Genomic DNA, 19,291 nt, shown 5'->3' on the forward strand with positions numbered 1-19,291 from the left:
ATGTCTACAGGCACCTGATGGTGAAAAGGTGTCTCACCCCCCTCCCTCAGTGCTTCCCTCCCTCCTTCCCTATGCAGAGTCCTGATGAGCGTGTAAATGAGAGGTTACTCACCCTACTCTCGGGATTCCACTGACCAGATCTCCCTTCAGTCAGGGGCACCTCTAGGTACTTAACACTGAGGTTCCTCTAGCTACCCTTCTACTTGGGGGAATAGGTACTTAATATTTAGGGTACTTCTGGCTACATAATACTAAGGGGCACCTGTACCCACCTAGAATGGGAAAGGTAAGTAAGGGAGAAGTGACAGCTGGGCCAGCCACTACCCTTGTGGTACGATTTGGTGGGGGTTTGTAGGTTCATGTCTAAGGTGCCAGGACATCTGTGCCTATAGGCTTCTGTGAGGTAATTCAAGGCCTACCTCTGCAGGAAGTTTAAGGCCCCACCCTCTGTACTAAGCTTGTGTGTCTTCTCTCTTCTGCAGGAAGCTGCAGGCCCCGCCCACTGTATTAGTTTTGTGTCTTCTCTCCTTCACAGGCACCGCCCTCTGTACTAAGTTTGTGTGTCTTCTCTCTTTTGCAGGAAGTTGCACCAGCAGTTTGAATTGTACAAAGAGCAAGTGAAGAAGATGGGCGATGAAGCCCAGCAGCAGCAGGAGCAGAAGGGGGATGCTCCCACCTGCGGGATCTGCCACAAAACAAAGTTCGCAGATGGCTGCGGCCATAACTGTTCATATTGCCAAACTAAGTTCTGCGCACGTTGCGGAGGAAGAGTGTCATTGCGCTCAAACAAGGTACGCCAGGCTTTATCTGGGTGGCTGTTGTACTTGCCAGTACTAATATATTATGGATGCCTTTACACAGGACTAGAGCTGCTTTTGCGAAGCAGAACGCGCAAAGAGGCACATGATCAGTTTCATATACTGTATTAGAGTGTAATAAATTACTCCGAATACCCACTTTTATGTTGATTATCCTGGTTTTGAGCATCAGAAACATTTCGTATATCTATAGATTGATGTATATTGGTCTGTAACCCCGCCCTCCTAATGATGTCAATGCCTAGGCTGTTTAGATATGCAGAATTCTTTTCCCAAAGCATTCTGGGAGAACAGGTTTTATTTTTACTGGCTTCGTAACAAAACAAACAAACATTCCTTAGAGATTCACCTGGCAGCAGTAAAGATGTCACGACCTGTGATACATTTCAGCATGTAATTCAGAGTGAGGAAAGATTTTTGAATGGGCAAACACTGACTAAATCATTTTTAAACAAATATTGTAAAAAAAAAAAAAAAAAGCAATTTTATTCAATATGTTATTTTGAGTACAATTCCTCTTTCAGCATGAGGAGCATTGTATCTGTTGGAAGAAGTAAGGACTGGGATCCACTAATGATTGAAAATCCCTATCAAAACTCTAGCATTTTTTTATAGAGATTGAACTTAACCTCCTTAGCGGTATGGACGAGCTCAGCTCGCTGGGCCGATTTGCTTCATTTTTTTTTCAAACACGCAGCAAGCACTCTGCTTGCTGTGTGTCTACTCTGATCGCTGCCGCCGATGCGCCGCTACGCGCTGAGATAGAGGTCCCCCCAGACCCCGTGCGCAGCCTGGCCAATCAGTGCCAGCCAGCGCTGCGGGGTGGATCGGAATTGTGGATGATGTCATCGCGATCGATGCCATAGCGACGGGGGAAGCCCTCAAGGAAATCCCGTTCAGAACGGGGTTTCCTTATGGGCGAGTGTGCCGGCGGCGATCGGAGAGGTGGGAGGGATAGCGCAGGGAGGGGGGCATCATGTAGCTAGCGCTAGGCTAGCTACATGATGGGGATTTAAAAAAAAAACTAAAAATACTGCTGCGCATCCACCCTGGCGATGTTGATAGAACGCCAGGGTGGTTAAAGGGAACCTAAACTGAGAGGGATATAGATTTTTCATTTTAAACATTACCAGTTGCCTGGCAGCCCTGCTGGTCTCTTTAGCTGTAGTAGTGGCTGAATCACACCCTGAAACAAGCATGCAGCTAATCCAGTCTGACTTCAGTCAGAGCACCTGATCTGCATGCTTGATCGGGGGTTGTGGCTAAAAGTATTAGAGACACAGGATCAGCAGCAGAGTCAGGCAACTGGTATAATTTTAAAAGGAAAAATCCCTATACTTCTCAGTTTAGGTTCCCTTTAAGAACCGGCGATTTCCAGATCGACTTTCAGGAATTGAGATTTTTGTCCCTGTAGCGCCTGAAATAAATAGCTCCATATGCTGCAGGCTGCACGATTGCGATTTTGGCAAGTGGCCATCGTACATGTTGAATCACCTGCATAGGCTTCCATTAGCCTAGTGGGTTTGCAAGTGCCGGCAGTTCCTTAACAACAGAAATCACCACTGAAACTTCTCCAGTGGGTCCCGGGACTTAAAGCATACCTGAACTGAAAATTAAAAGTCAAAATAAACCTACACACGTCATACTTACCTCCCGTGTAGTCTGCTCATCGGTCTCTTTCTCCTCTCCTGTGTCCCATTTGTCCACTGTGATCAATGGAATTCTCCACCCTTCATTTTGAAAAATGCCATTACCCCGTAACAGCTTCCGAGTCAGCACACTATTAAACTGTAATATCACCCTCATGAGCCATAGGGAAACATGGACATTACCTTGCTCATTAGTTGGTATTGCAGTTATAACTGACAGCAAAATCTTGTCAGAACTGGAAAGAATCGTTGTAAGAAGAAAGTGTACCTGAGACGGGGAAAGAGAAAAAAATTGTACATACCTGGTGCTTCCTCCAGCCCCCTCCAGGCTGATCGCTCCCTCACTTCCTTGTATGCCACCTGGATTGCCCGCAGTTCACCCCGGAAAGTCCTTTAGCTGGTGCAGGCGCAGTTCGGCCGCACACGCTCCCCTGTCGCGCTCCTGTTGCCAGGAGGGTTACACTGCGTAGGCGCAGAATGATTCCGGTGATGGGAGCGCGATGAGGCGCATGCGCAGTACGCCCCAGACAGGAGGACTCTCCAGGGTAAATTGCAGAGAATCAAAGCGGCTCAAGAGGACGGCGAGGGAGTGATCAGCCTGGAGGGGGCTGGAGGAAGCCCTAGGTGTGTATACTTTTTTTCTCTCTCCCTGACTCAGGTTTCCTTTAAATAATTTTATTTGCTTCAGGTTCCCTTTAAGGATATTACCATCTTCTACACACAGTTGCTGTTCTGCTTCAGACCCATATATTGGACCAACTTTGGACTTTTAGGGAAAAAAATGTAACTTCTTATTGTATTGTATTATATTTTATGTTAAAAGAATACAAATGAAGCCTGAGCAAAAAACAAACCGAACAAAAGTATGCTAAAAATAATCCAAGAACTGATGTCTGAATTGGGAATCGCTGTACATAGCACACTAGGCAGAATTTATTTTTTTTCCATCAGAAACTTTATTATTGAAAGAGATAATAAACATACATAAAGATGCAAATATACAGTATGAGCAATGTTAAAGGAATACTTAAGTCTCCTAAAAAAATGACTTTTACTCACCCGGGGCTCCCCTCAGCCCGCTGCAGCTGAACGGTGCCCTCGCCGTGTCCCTCCGATGCGCCTGGACTCGCCGGCGGCCACTTCCGATTTGGCCGGCACCAGCGGCCACTTCCGGTTTGACCGTCACCGGCCGACAGGCTGGGAACGCGGCTTATTAGCCGCGTTCCCGGCCGCAATAGCATTATAGAGGGCGCTATTGCGGCCGGGAACGCGGCTAATCAGCCGCGTTCCCAGCCTGTCGGCCGGTGACGGCCGAACCGGAAGTGGCCGCCGGCGAGTCCAGGCGCACCGGAGTGACACGGCGAGGGCACCGTTCAGCTGCAGGGGGCTGAGGGGAGCCCCGGTTGAGTAAAAGTCATTTTTTTAGGAGACTTAAGTATTCCTTTAATGCGTATCAGAAGTACTCTCTAATCTGGTGTTTACATGACCTCAGAGGTAACCAGATAGGGAGTTACAGCATAACGGATCCAGTGGGCCAGGAGGACCCCCGTGATGAACAACACAGTACGTTGGCTGTTATATAGCATCACATAGTATAACTCCAAAAGAAAATATTTAAAGAAACTCTGTAACAAACAAAAGTTCCCCTGGGGGGTACTCACCTTAGGTGGGGGAAGCCTCCGGATCCTATTGAGGCTTCCCCTGTTCTCCTGTGTACCACGGCGGTCTCGCTGGGCCCTTTCGAACAGCGGGGATGTAAATATTTACCTTCCCGGCTCCAGCGCAGGCGCAATATCGGCTCTCCGCTCGGAGATAGGCGGAAATAACCGATCGCTGTTGGCCTGTTCTACTGCGCAGGTGCAAGTCTCCTGCGCCTGCTTAGTAGAGCGGAGCCGACAGAGATCAGCTATTTCCAAGCGGTGAGGTGCAACAAATAAATAAATCTTGCACAGCCTGACAAATTGTCGGCTGTGCGTTCCGTGGGATGCAACGAGACCGCTGTGGGACACAGGAGGACAGGGAAAGCCTCGATAGGATCCAGAGGCTTCCCCCTACCGACGTGAGTACCCCCCAGGGGAACTTTTTTTTTTTTTTTGTCAGAGTCTCTTTAATAACTGAACTTAACCAGCTAGGAAGTAGTTTTATAAAGATAACCATAAGAATCATAACCAAAATGAGAATAACCATCTAAATTGACTTCAAATATTAAGGAACTGATCCCAGGTGGAAAGAAAGGTGGAATTTATTTTAATTAGCAACCTTATTAGCTATCTTCCCAATCACAAACAGCGGCAAATGAATGGCTGCGTGTGACGTGCAAGGCCCCCGAAACTGCAGCTTGTGTGGCATCTGCTAAGCAAATATTATCCAGAGTAAACGTAACAGCAGCCTCTTGTACGCGGGTGGCTCACACGCTGCCCTATCACGGCTTTCTTCATCCTCACATATTGTAAACAACCTTCTTAATGGCAACTCTGAGTAATCCCCAAATAAGTCAGATACTTCATGCTAAAAATAGGATTCTTCAATGCTTAAAAGATGGAACATTATTCGTTACAGAGATGATTCTTTTACATAAATATTAAGGGCCTATTAAGGCAGCTGTATGAATCCTAGACAGCCTCTATCACGTTTCCATGCCATGCATTGCAGTCTACTACTGATTCCAAAAAAAACCATAATCAATAGGCTAGTGTAAAGGTAACTACTAACAGGAGCCGCCCACAGTGGCGTAGCTAGAGATCATGGGGCCCTACAGTAAAACTTTCATGGGGCCCTCAGATATAGGTACAAGTGTACCAGAAGTGACATGATGAGATAAACGTGTATGTACAGTACTAAGCATATTAACTACTTAAGACCCTTGATAGTTGAAATCCATGCCCTGTTTTGGTGGTTACCTGGCTGGCAGGGCGCAGATTTTAACTCACCGCCGCTGCTCGCATCCACCGCTCCCGCCGATAAATCCCCGCCGTCCTCCCATCGCAGCTTACTCGCTCTGCCTGTCTCTATGACGGCAGAGCCCTGTGAGCAGGTCAGGAGCCGATTTCATTGGCTCCTGGTCCTGTCTTTCTATGTAAACAATTCCAATTGACTTAAGGTGGCCATACACTGGTCGATTTGCCATCAGATTGACCAACAGATAGATTCCTCTCTGATCGAATCTGATCAGAGAGGGATTGTATGGCTGCCTTTACTGCAAACAAATTGTGAATCGATTTCAACATGAAATCGATTCACCATCTGTGGAACTGCCGCTGCCGCTCCCATTGCCCCCCGCCAGCTATACATTACCTGATCCGGCCGACGCGAGTCCTCGCTGTCACCGCTGCTCCTTCTCCGCACTGGGCTCCGGGTTCCGGCTGGCTTCACTTCCTGTCCGGGGAAGTTTAAACAGTAGAGGGCGCTCTACTGTTTAAACTTCCTGTCGGAACAGGAAGTGAAGCCAGCCGGGACCCGGAGCCCAGTGCGGAAAAGGAGCAGCGGTGACAGCGGAGATTCGCGCCGGCGGAGCAGGTAATGTATTGCCGCTAGCGTTGGTCATCGGACATTCGAATGCCGCTATCGACGCACTTCCGACCCACCGGCGATCGAGCGAAATCTTCTGCACGCACGGATTGACGAGAACGATTGATTTTGGACGGAAATCGATTGTTCTGTCAGAGTTTGCGCAACGATTTCACAGCAGATTCAATCACAGTTATCGAATCTGCTGTATATTGGCGGGAAAATCTTTAGGTGTATGGGCCTCTTTACATTGAAAGACAGGATCAGGAGTCAATGAAAGCGGCTCCTAACCGGCTCACAGGAACTCTGCCCAGGTTCCCGACACGCGCAGTGACGGTAGGTATGTGCACACGATTCGTCGGGTTCCGCCGTTTCTGTACCAGCGGTCTTCGGTCCTAAAAATGGATGGAAGTAACCGCTTTTGTCTTGTCAGTACCATGTCAGGAATATAGTAAACATCACTGATAAGCAAAATACAGCCATAAAAGTTTTCCTGGCAGAATATATTTTCTACATATTTATGAGAGCAGAGGGAGAGAAAAAGGGTCAATATAGTTCATGCATTTTATTTAGGGACACTTAATAGACTGCAACTGAGCAGAGACAACAAAACATTCAATCTACTTTCTAAATGTTTAAATATAAAATAAAATCCTGGGATTTCTAAAAAAAAAAAAAGTCATTTTTAGGAGTAGGAGGATAAATATAATTGTTTATCTCATCAGTTTATTTTCACCTCAGGTTCACTTTAAGCACTTCAGTCTATCTGGATGGATATATCCGACCAGATAGACTGTGCTGCTGCTGCTGCCTGAGGCGTACGCGCTCCCGCTGCCTGCCGTTACCCCCCCTCCCCCGATCAGTGAATGGGAATATAATTCCCATTCACCGATCTAAGTGCCCCGCAAAAAAAATGACAATAATAACCGAAAAAAAAAATTCCCAGCCTTCTTGTAGTTCCTGGAAACGTGATTGTACGATTCCAGGACTTTTTTGACTGTGGCTATCTTGTGGCCAAATAGTAAACTACACCCACATACATTTTATATTAAAGTATTATATTCTTTTACATTTAAAATTATCTATTTCCCTCCCACACCAAAAATTACCCAAATAAATTTTTTTAATAAAAAAAAAAAAATTACAATAAAAAAAAAAACTACATAAATAGTTACCTAAGGGTCTGAACTTTTTAAATATACATGTCAAAAGAGTATCTTATATTTTTTTTAAATTATAAACTTATAAATAGTGATGGACGCAAATTGAAAAAATGCACCTTTATTTTTAAATAAAATATCGGCGCCATAAATTGTGATAGGGACATAATTTAAACGGTGTAATAACCGGGACAAATGGGCAAATAAAATACATGAGTTTTAATCACCCTGGCGTTCTATTTATTGCGCCAGGGTGGTGGCGCAGCAGTTTTTTTCTTATATATATTTTTTTAAATCATGTAGCCTAGCGCTAGCTACATGATTCCCCCCTCCCTGCGGCGTCCCCCCGTACCGCTCGATCGCCGCCGGTGCATACCCACGTAAGGAAATCCCGTTCTTTGGTCTTCCCCGTTGCCATGACGACGATCACGATGACGTCAGACGGAGTCCACTCCTCAGCGCTGCCTGGCACTGATTGGCCAGGCTGAGCAGGGGTCTCGGGGAAGGGGGGGCGGCGGGTAGCGGCGTATCGACAGCGAGCGGCGCCGATCGTCCACAACACGCAGCAAGCAAAGTGCTTGCTGCATGTTTCAAAAAAAAAAATTATGAAAATCGGCCCAGCGGGGCCCGAGCGGCATCCTCCGGCGGTCTTGGACGAGCTGGGTTCGTCCATACCGCCAAGGAGGTTAATTACGGTAGCGTGTATTAATTTTAAACTATAATGAGCAAAAACGGAGAAATAATGAATTTTTTCCATTTCTTTCTTAATCTTCCTGTTAAAATGGATTTAGAAAAAATAATTCTTAGCAAAATGTACTATCCAAAGAAAGCCTAATTAGTGGTGGAAAAAACAAGATATAGATCAATTAATTGTGATAAGTAGTGATAAAGTTATTTGCGAATAAATGGGAGGTTAATGTTGCTCGGATGCATACAATTTTCGACACTGTAGGCTGAAGTGGTTAAGCAATGCCACCTGGCCCACCCCTATCGATATAAGTTAATTGGGCAATTTACATTCTCATGCAATCAACACTGCACATAGTTCATGGACAGTGAGACAAAGTCAGAGTCTGGAGAAACACAACAAAGTTAATGGTCAATACTTTAAAGCCGACTTGAACTCAGAATTTCCTCTCTGCTCTAAAAGACACACAACAGCATAATAACCTTTAAAGAGAAACTCCGACCAAGAATTGAACTTTATCCCAATCAGTAGCTGATAATTACCCACTTCTACATGAGAAATCTATTCCTTTTCACAAACAGACCATCAGGGGGCGCTGTATGGTTGATATTGTGGTGAAACCCCTCCCACAAGAACCTCTGAGGACCGTGATACTTCTGGCAGTTTCCTGTCTGTGAACCTTGTTGCATTGTGGGAAATAGCTGTTTACAGCTCTTTCCAACTGCCAAAAAAGCATGCAGCAGCTACATAGCCTGTCAGCAGTAAAAATGTCACCATGTGATAAATGTCAGAATATAAATCAGAGATTTCAAAGATTTTACAATGGGCAAACACTGACTAAATCCTTTATACATAATTATTGTAAAAATAAAGCACTTTTTTTTATTACATTATTTTCACTGGAGTTGCTCTTTAAACAAAGAACGTTTCTTTGTGACAGCTGATACAAATCCTAAAATAAATCTGCACTGTTTCTACTCCCTGATTCATGGAAGCAGACATATTGTTAACAGCCAGTGCTTCCAAATGGGTTTATCTGCTTTATCTGCCGTGGCAGTCATGTGACGCAGGGGAGGATCAAATTACAACTAGTGATTAAACACAAATGAGGGGTAATTAAACAGGCTAAACTCTCTAAATACATTCAGGGTGCATTTCTCTCTGTTTTCCTTCTGTCCTGTACAAGAGTTCAGGTCCATTTTAAGTACCACCAGGGCCCCCTCTGCTCCAGGGCCCCATACAGCTGCTATAGCTATTGCTACGCCCCTGGCCACCCATAAAAATATAAAACCTTTGAAAACCACTGAAGAAGACGTTAAGTGTTGGCTTACCTTCGTAGATGACGCCATCTAGATAACATCGTAGGTGACTGTTTTTCACAGTTTATTGAATATCTTAGACAGACTGACGACGCGTTTTGCAGCCTGAATCCACTTGTTCAGGCAATATGTGTGCTCTGAGCGCAAAGCAGCTATACTTTAAAGGCTTCCTCCAATTATCAGTCACCTTGAGTCTCCACCCTGTTAGGGCGTTAAAAATTATAGCCATGCTTTAAAATTTCATTTTTATTTGGAGAAGCGACTGCACAACTACAAAAGCCGAGTAGGGACAATACTTCTGCACAAGCGATTATACTGGGTGCAAATGAAGCAACTAGTAAGCGTCAGCATTCAATTTATCTGATTTTTGACTGTTTAGAGTTCTAGATAGTTCTAGATTCCGGTATCCTTGTGTTTTCCCTTTTTTTCTTCACATAAATGGCTATTGTATTTTGACTGTTGATGTCAGTTTGCCATCAGTTTCTATACAGTTTGATCTCAGTTTGCCCTAAAGGACTGCTGCGTGTAATGATTTGGGGGAAACAAATCAAAGTGTGAAGCCAAAAAACTAAGGAAGGCTCTGGATCCTATAGAGCCTCTCCCGTCCTATCTTGTACCCCTCGTTTCAGCGTCATCACCCCAGTTTAATTTGCCGCCTTGGGGCGCTTTGAAAGCCCTTGTGCCCCCCCGAGTGCTACCAAACATGGGCGGCTAGTGCCCTTGCTTATGCATGCGCAGTACAGAACTGCCTATTATTGGAAGCACTTGGGGACACAAGTGCTTCCAAAACCTCCCGCGGGCTTACAGACGTTTATTTGACCAATTGGTTGAGTACACACAACGGAGGTGACAACGATGGAACAAGGGGAGCAAGAGAGGACAGGGAAGGTCCTACAGGATCCAGAGCCTTCCCTCTCCATAGGTAAGTATCTGACTTGTCTTTTCTGCCTTTACACTCACTTTAACCGCTTCACAACTGAGGGGTTTTACCCCTTTAGCATCCGAGCAATTTTCTCCTTTCAGCGCTCCTTACATTCTTAACTTTATCATTACTTATCGCAATGAAATGAACTATATCTTCTTTTTTCGCCACCAATTAGGCTTTCTTTAGGTGGGACATTATGCCAAGAATTATTTTATTCTAAATGTGTTTTAATGGGAAAATAGGAAAACATTTTGAAAAAATATCATTATTTTTCAGTTTTCGGCCATTATAGTTTTTAAATAATGCATGCTACTGTAATTAAAATCCATGTAACTTATTTGCCCATTGTCCCGGTTATTACACCGTTTAAATTATGTCCCTATCACAATGTTTGGTGCCAATATTTTATTTGCAAATAAAGGTGCATTTTTTTAGTTTTGCGTCCATCCCTAATTACAAGCCCATAATTTATAAAGTAACAGTGTTCTACCCTCTTGATATAAATATTTAAAGATTTCAGTCTCTAAGGTAACTCTTTATGTTTTTTTTTATTATTGTAATTTATTTTTATTTTTATTACAAAAAAAAAAATTGGTAACAATTGGGGAGTTTGGGAGTTAATAAGTTAATTTTATATTGTAAACTAATGTATTTGTATGTGAAAAATGTTTTTGTGTGTAGTTTTACTTTTTGGCCACAAGATGGCCACAGTAATTTTTTGTAAATGCGTCCTGTAAGCGTAGGAAGTACGCTTGCAGGAAGTTCAGGGAGGCTGGGAAACTTTTTTTTTTTCACAATGATCGCGCTGCTTCTCATAGAAGCAGCCGATCATTGCTGGCGGGCAGAGATCAACGAACGGGAATGGCGGCGTGCACGATCGTGGGAGCACGCGCACGTGCGAGCGGGAGAGCGGACAGCGGCGGTAGCGGCGAGGGGTGCATATATCTACGCTCCGGGCAGGGAACTGAAGTCCAAAGGAGCGTAGATATACTGTACCCAGGCGGGGAAGTGGTTAAAGAGAATCTGAGGTGGAACTTCAGGGGGCAGATGGGACACAGAGGCATGTCCTCTGCCTAATGACATGTCTCTGTGTCCCCCAACCGCCATTCTCTACCCCCCCCCCCCAGCTCTGCGCTATAGCCCCCGGAGTTTAGCAAAAAAATTTGTCGTTAACTCGGAGGTAAACACAGGGGAGAGGAATTCCCTGTTCAAAACGCCCGCCAGGGGTGTTCCAGCAGGGCTTCCTGAGCTGCCATTGAGCAGCTCTCTCCCTGGCCGCCTCCCTGCACACTGCAAGAGACACACAGTCTCAGAGCAGCGTTGTGATCCAGAGGTCACGGAAGTGAAAGCAGGAGCGGCGGTTCAGGTAGCCTACTTTTTTTTTTTCATTTTTTGAGCCCATCTTGGGCTCTCTTCAAAATACACGTTTTCATGACAATTAGAACTTTTTCTTGAAAATGTGTATTCTCATGCCCATGCACTGCGTTTGACAAAAGCGAGTTTTTGCTCGGATATTTTAAAAAAATATTATCTGTGTGAAAATGTATTTTGTCATGACCATAAAGTTTCAGAATTATACTCATCTGGGTGAACATGTCGCATTTTCAGGAAAATGATGGTGAAACAAATATGGCCATATTAGCTCATCACTTGTGTAGATTCCCATTAAAGGACAACTCAAGAGATATGTTAACATAGATTTATCAAAAATACCAGAAATAAATCCATCTGGTTTCCGTTGATTATAGTCCACCTTAAAAGACTGCTAAAGCAGATGTTCTGCACCTGGCTAAAAAAAAAAGCTTCAACAGCCGATAACTTTTGAAGCACAAGAATACCCATTCCAATGACATATCATAGAGTTCTCCTTTATCTATACATTCTGACATACGACTGCAAATGTAGACCGCTACAATCTCTACCTTCTACAGCGGGTAAGCGGGGTGGATTAATATCCAATGCTCCAGTGAGTTACTTAGTAAGAAATTGCCATTACTTATCTTGTATATCATACACTCTGACCCCTATTTTGAAATGTTTATATTTGCGCAAAGCAATTATAGCATTTTTTTACATTTCTTTTTTGTTATCGAAATTAGTATATTAAAGTGGGATAAAACTCTGATGTAACATTTAATAAAAATGTATTTTCCTACTTTTTATTACCCATACAGTTACCATATTTGCTTTTGTGCACAAGTAATATTGGCTGTCTACAAATTCCTAAATTACAGTTTATCTGCATTTTATTGCATAGCTGCTGTCTTTATATATTAAAATCTATCTAGTGACCCCATCTCAGCTCTTTCTGCTTCTCAGCTCAGTACAGCTCAGTTTCGGCACTTTGCTAATGTTTACTAAATGTATCTGACAAAGGAATGTAAATAAAAGACAATGTTATCACCTCTTCCAATTTGGCCAGAAGCTGCCCACTGAAGCAAGGAGCTTTCCACTGAAGAACAAAGTGTTGTGTTTAACAGTTTGAATGTTGTTCTGCTACAATTTTTTTTTGTTCTAGTAGATTTTAAGCTGTAAATAATCTTTCAGAGCAAAGAGGAAATGCTGAGTTTCTTACCACTTTAAATACAAACATTGGAACATAACTCTGTATTACGGTTGAATCATTGTATCCTTTTTCTCTGACTTGTCTTGCTGGTATAACTCTTGTCTACTTTGCCTTATATTGTCTGATCAATGTAACCCTGTCTTTCCTATCTAACCTTGCCTGATACTGATACAGCCCTGACTTCCCAGTGTAGCTTTCTGGTGATGGAATAACCTTGTCTTCTTCCCTCTCTTGTCTTCTTTCCCTTTCGCTGTCTCCCGACTTTCCGGATGTCCTGCAGGAGGATAAAGTGGTTAGAATACTTTTTTTCTCCTTTTTATACTCCATTTGTTTCTTGTGTGATCACATTTTTTTTCATTACATACATTTCTTTTGTATTTTATGTTATTTTTATGCATGTTTTGCATTCACGCATTGACTATTTTATAGTGAGTTTTGTCTTTGTCTACATTTTTATTTTGAACGGTATGTTGCCAACAGGGGCATAACTATAACTATACAAGCCATTGTGGCTACTCTCAGGAGTAGGAGTAGGGAAAGACATGGGGCTCGGTTCACTAAAGCGTGATAATTCAGTTATCACGTGTAAAGGCTTTGCAAGTGCAAAATCGAGTGTAAAGGCTTTGCATGTGCTATCTCAAGTGTAAAGGCTTTGCATGTGCTAATTTGGGTGCTAAGTAGTTTGCACGTGCAAAGCGGCTTTTCACTGTCGTGCTAACACTTAGCACCCTTTAGTGAATCGAGCCCATTGGGTTTGATTCACAAAACTAAGTTCAAATTGATGCATATGGGCAGCACATAGAAATTTTTTCTATACCTATTTTAAAGAGACTGTAACAAAATGTTGAGCCTTATTTCTTCTATCCTATAAGTTCCTGTAGCTGTTCTAATGTGCTCTGGCTTACTACAGTCTTTCCTAGTTGCACAGTGGCTGTGTTATCTCTGTTAATATGATCTAATCTTCTCTCCTCTGTCGGGTCTGTTGGGTTCAGGCAGTCAGGCTGGAATGTGCTGTGCTGCTTGTGATTGGATAGAAGCTATACACACCCTCTCCAGGCCCCCTGCACACTCTGTATGACTCACACACTGAGCTACTCTCAGCCTATCACTTGCTATGTCTTTTGTTTGTAAACACTGCATCAAAATGGCAATTACAAGACAGGGTTGCAGCAGGGAGAGGCAGAAACAGCACAGAGGGGCCCAGGAGAACATAATGAATAGAATGGTATGCTTTTTATTGTAAGAATTTTAGAGTACAGATTATCTTTAAATTACCTGGTGTGGGTTGAACAAATAGCGCAATTACCATAACACATGACATACTAGCAGGGCACGGGAGTTAGGTAACGCGCAATGCACTATTTGGGCAACGCATGCTACCCAAAGGGGGTTAATAATGGTAAAGTTGGAAAAAGGATTGGGAGCAGGGCTCACAAAGGTCTAACCGGCCTCAGCTGCAGGGGGAGGGGACCCAGCATCAGTGGCGGGGGGGGGGGGGTGTGGAACAGAGGAACCGCTGTAGCTCAACCCCTTGCACACGCACCAGCGCAATATCATGATTACACTCCACTGCCTGCTGTTGGAGGGAATCAAAGAGACACTGTGCTGGACTAGATCCGGTGGAGATGACCGGTGGCAATCCGAGTATGGGACATACTCCAACACTCTGATCTGTACAGCATGGCACTGTGTGTACTGGGTGTGTATTTCATTTTTTATTTGCACTTAATTCTTGAAGAATTCGCTTTTGGAAGTTAACAGCAGCAGACTTGTAGGAATTGCTGTGTACACATAAAGGCCTCGTTCACATTGCGTTCCAATCACGTTCGCGTTGGACTTTTTTGAAGCAATTTTTTTCCCCTTCCCGGCGATTTCTATTCGTTGCACATTTGGTAAGCGTTTTTGTAGGTGGTTTTGCAGAACGATTCCGTTTTTTCACTTCCTAACGTCAGTCAGGAAGGCGACTCTTTGAACTGGAAAAGAATAAATACAATGTATTTTTTCTTAAAAACGCTCACGCAATAGGTGCACAAAGCTATTTTGTGAGCATTTTGTATTTTTTCTATACCTTCCATTGTAGCAAAATCACCCTGAAAATGGTCCATGTAGTGCTTCTCTGAGCGGAAAGCGGATGGATCGCCCTAATCTGAACTACCGCATAGGATAGCATGGTGGAAGCGCTTTCAGGGCGATTTTGAAAAATCGCAGGCGCTTAAAAAAATCCAAAAAAACGCCTCCAGTGTGAACGAGCCCTTAGTGAATAAAACCTGAAAAATGTTAGGTTTTTCTCCTGTAGATGTTACACAAATAACTTTATCGGTGTCAATTGGCAACATTTTTGATGGATCCGAGGTGAACTTTTACTCATTGCATAATTGTGTTCCTTTCCTATTGTTTATAGGGCATTCCTCAAGCCAAATACTTTTTTGTTTTTGTTTTACTACTCTAAGGCTACTTTCCCACCAAGACATTGCGTTTTAGGGGACGTTATGGTCGCATAACGTGCCACTAACGCAATGCATGGTGGTGTTGAAGTTGGACGTCAGATTGAGCTGCGTTATGCGGCTCTCAAAGCAGCCGCTCCAGGTTAGTGATAGGAAGTCCGGATCTTTTTAAGGATTTGGATCATTTGAATCGGATCATTGAAAAGATCTGGATCTTTGAACCGAATCATTTACTTTCTTCCAGACAGACATCCACTGTGAACCGAATCTTTCATTGTGATGATCCGGATGATTCGACTCACAAAAAAGATTCGGATCAAATGAACGATTCGTTCATGATCCGGACAACCCTACAGTGCCACCACGAGTCACCACAGTGCAGTGAATATTAATTAGCCATGTGGCTGGCCGAGGAGGAGGGGAGACCTCCTCCTCCAACATTACTGAGCATGTTCAAACAGTCTAAGCACTTTGTTTAAACATGCTGCGTTACTATGTAACGCAACGTGTGCACTGTGAACAGCACATTGATTTTACAGTGCTGTGAGTTAGGCTGCGTTACTGGCTGCTGTAACGTGGGACTTTAACGTCCCACTGTGAAACCAGCCTAAATCCCTATAAACTAAACAAGACCCGCCCACAGGTTTTTATAGAGCCTTGACAGTAGCAAGGAGCTCAGTCTGGGCAGGAGGAGGGGGAGGTGTTACTAGCCAGGGATTTCAGAGGCAGAGGGGAGGAGGGAGGAGGAGAAGGGATTAGGTTTTTTTCACAGGCTGAGTTCTCAAGATGCAGATAAGCCTGCCTCTATGTAATGTTTACAAACAACATGGCTGCTGTCGTTGTATCACAGGAATAAATAATCATAAACTGTTGAAGCTGTTTGCAGCTAGATTTGCTGTGTAAACTATCTAAACTTTAGATTAGATATATAGACAAGTTACTTGTTATAGTTAGTTTTTTTATCTCTGATCCGCTTTAAGGCTACAACATAAGGAAGTTTGAGCTAGGCAGCGTTTGATTGGTCAGCACGGCATGCTGGGAATAACCGCTTGATTCTATAGAGCGTGATGCTGAGGGACCAAATAACTCCAATAATGAGAGTTTCTTGGCTGGCATCCTTTGCTGATGCTGTGGTGATTTATTACCCTTTCTCATATAATTATTACTATTAAGTAATTCCTGCATCACTCATATTTCCTGGAAATTGATTTTGGAGATAAGCATGAATTGTTGATAAATTAGGGTATTGGTAACATATTTATCACTCACGTGCCGCTGGGAACGTGCTGCTTTAAAGCAGTGGCACAGGGGGAATAATAAGATTCGGTAATTAGCTCTTTCCAGCGCCCACCATGGTAAGTGCAAATTTTTATCTGCAGAATTATTAAAGGGAAACCCTAGAAAGCCATTAATTATACAGTTGAAAGACATATACCCGTATTTTTCGGACTATAAGACGCTCTGGACTATAAGACGCTCCGGACTATAAGACGTACCCAGGTTTAGAGGGCAAAAATTGGGGGGGGGGGGGGGGGGGAAATACTAAACCTGGTGCATCTATAGTACAGGGGTGCCTTATGGACCTTTACTTCCGCAACTGTCACTAACCCTTGGTGCTTTCCAAGCTACACTCACTACAATCCCTACTACACTCAGAGCTACACTCACTCACTACACACCCAGCTACACTCACAATTACACTTACTCACTGCACTCCCAGCTACACAAACAGCTACACTACTAGCTTTTCTCAGACCTACAATCACAGCTCCACTACACTTGCTACAATCGCAGCTAAATATCATTCCACTAGGTACAATTCTAGCTACACAACAAACTAGTTACAATCACAGCTTCACTACACTACAATCACAGCATGAGAAGGCCCCTCTCATCTATCCAATGGCATGCTCCAGTGAGTGGTTCCCAGCTCATCCAGGAGGCAAATCACTGATGTGGGCAGGAGATGTTCCCCGGGGTGGTCCTGTAAGGCAGTGCGTGCTGTCCCCAGCAGGCTGATCACTGCTGTGAGCAGGAGCCGTTCCCCGTGTAGTCAAATGAGGCAGTGCGCGCTGTCCTCAACAGGCAGATCATCGATGCAGGCTGGAGCCGCTCCCGGGTGGTCACGTGAGGCAGGGTACGCTGTCCCCCGGAGGCAGATCTCGCGTTGCTGGCAGGAACCAATATCGGGCAGGTCATGTGATGCGGACAGGAGCAGTTACCGATGGTGACAGCGACCTCCACAACCCCCTTGCAGGACAGCCTTTGCATCCATCTCCAGCCTTGATCTCCTGCCACATCCATCTCCCGCACCAATCTGCAGCCTGCAAGATGAAGAACAGGAGCTGCGGCAGCTAAACAACAGTCTGCTCTCTGCAGCTTTGTTGACATGCAGGAGCAGGTCGGGAGCTGGGAGGTCTGGCAGATGTCCGCGATGCGGGGGGTAGCAGATGTCCGCTGCTGGGATAAAGGCCATGCAAGGGATGCATTCGGCCCTGGCCATGTAAGCTTGTGCGTGTGGGGGAAGGAGGATACCGTATATTCGGACTATAAGACGCACTGACTTTTCCCCCCCACCTTGTGGGGAGAAAAAAGTGAGTCTTATAGTCCGAAAAATACGGTAGTTTGTGCAAACCTTTTTTTTTTTTTTTCAAAGAATTTGTAATGCTTTCACTTCAAGAGCATCTGTAAATACAAAAAAATACCTCTGGGTGATACTTACCATATTTTTCGGAATATAAGACACTCCGGCATATAAGACGCACCTAGATTTAGGGCAAAAATCAGGGAAAAAACTAAACTAAACTTATGTGCGTCTATGGTGCAGGGGCATCTTATGGACCTTTAACTCCCCCAAAACTATCCCTAGCTAAGCTACACAGCCCATCTACACTAAATCCTACTACACTACACTTCACTTACCCCTGCTGCCCCCACCAACCACACTTTACTTCACTAACCCCTGCTGCCCCCACCAACTACACTTCACTAACTGACCCCTGCAGCCAACCCAAACTACACTACACTTCACTAACTGACCCCTGCAGCCAACCCAAACTACACTACACTACACTTCACTAACTGACCCCTGCAGCCAACCCAAACTACACTACACTACACTTCACTAACTCACCCCTGCATCCAACCCAAACTAAACTACACTTCACTTCACTAACTAACCCCTGCATCCAACCCAAACTACACTTCACTTCACTAACTAACCCCTGCATCCAACCCAAACTACACTTCACTTCACTAACTAACCCCTGCATCCAACCCAAACTACACTTCACTTCACTAACTAACCCCTGCATCCAACCCAAACTACACTACACTTCACTTCACTAACTAACCCCTGCATCCAACCCAAAGTACACTACACTTCACTTCACTAACTAACCCCTGCATCCAACCCAAACTACACAACACTTCACTTCACTAACTAACCCCTGCATCCAACCCAAACTACACTACACTTCACACCCCCTGCTGCATCTCACCTGATCCTGATGCCGCGATCCTCTCCTCCTCTCTCTGCCATCACCCGAGGGTCCCAGGCTCCCAGCAGTTATCATCAAGGGTCCCAGCAGCCATCACCCGAGGGTCCCAGCAGCAGTCATCGCGGGTCCCAGGCTTCCGGCAGCCATTATCGAGGGTCTCAGGCTCCCAGCAGCAGTCATCCGAGGTTCGTCCAAAGCTTCCAGCAGCCGTTGTCGTGGGTCATCCAGCCTTCCCATCCAGGATCCCCGCTTGTGTCTCCCAGCCGCAGGATCATCTTTGCTGCGGTCTCGTATGCAGACTGCAGCCTTGCGGTAAACATGCGCTGCCCTGCCGACATCCTCCATAGTAACGGCATCCTCTTCTTAGTTACAGAGCCCCCTTCTGTATGACGAGCGGCACACGTGCGCCTGGGTCACGCATGACTTCAGGCGAACGTGCACCACTCGTCACACAGAAGGGGACTCTGTAAACAAGAAGAGGACGCCGTTACTGTGGAGGATGTCGGCAGGGCAGTGCATGTTTAAAGCAAGGCTGCTGTCTGCATACGAGACTGCAGCGAAGATGATCCGGCAGCTGGGAGACACAAGCGGGGATCCGGGATGGGAAGCGGGAATCCTGGAATGGCTGCTGGAAGCTTTGGATGAACCTCAGATGGCAGCTGGAGGAGAGGATCGCAGCGGCAGGATCCGGTAAGTATGTCATGGGGACAAAATA

General features: G+C 44.8%; 1 protein-coding gene across 46 annotated transcripts in view; it reads left to right on the plus strand.

The window, feature by feature from the left end:
• RIMS2 (regulating synaptic membrane exocytosis 2) overlaps nucleotides 1–19,291 on the plus strand; it is an 816,797-nt gene that overhangs the window by 139,113 nt on the left and 658,393 nt on the right. For all 46 annotated transcript variants that reach the window (XM_068237786.1, XM_068237812.1, XM_068237820.1 and 43 more), the window contains one exon: nucleotides 581–791. In XM_068237786.1, coding sequence (XP_068093887.1) covers nucleotides 581–791 — 211 coding nt within the window. The remainder of the gene's footprint in view (nucleotides 1–580; nucleotides 792–19,291) is intronic.

This window comes from Hyperolius riggenbachi, chromosome 5 (assembly GCF_040937935.1).
Source record: "Hyperolius riggenbachi isolate aHypRig1 chromosome 5, aHypRig1.pri, whole genome shotgun sequence".
Lineage (NCBI taxonomy): Eukaryota > Metazoa > Chordata > Amphibia > Anura > Hyperoliidae > Hyperolius > Hyperolius riggenbachi.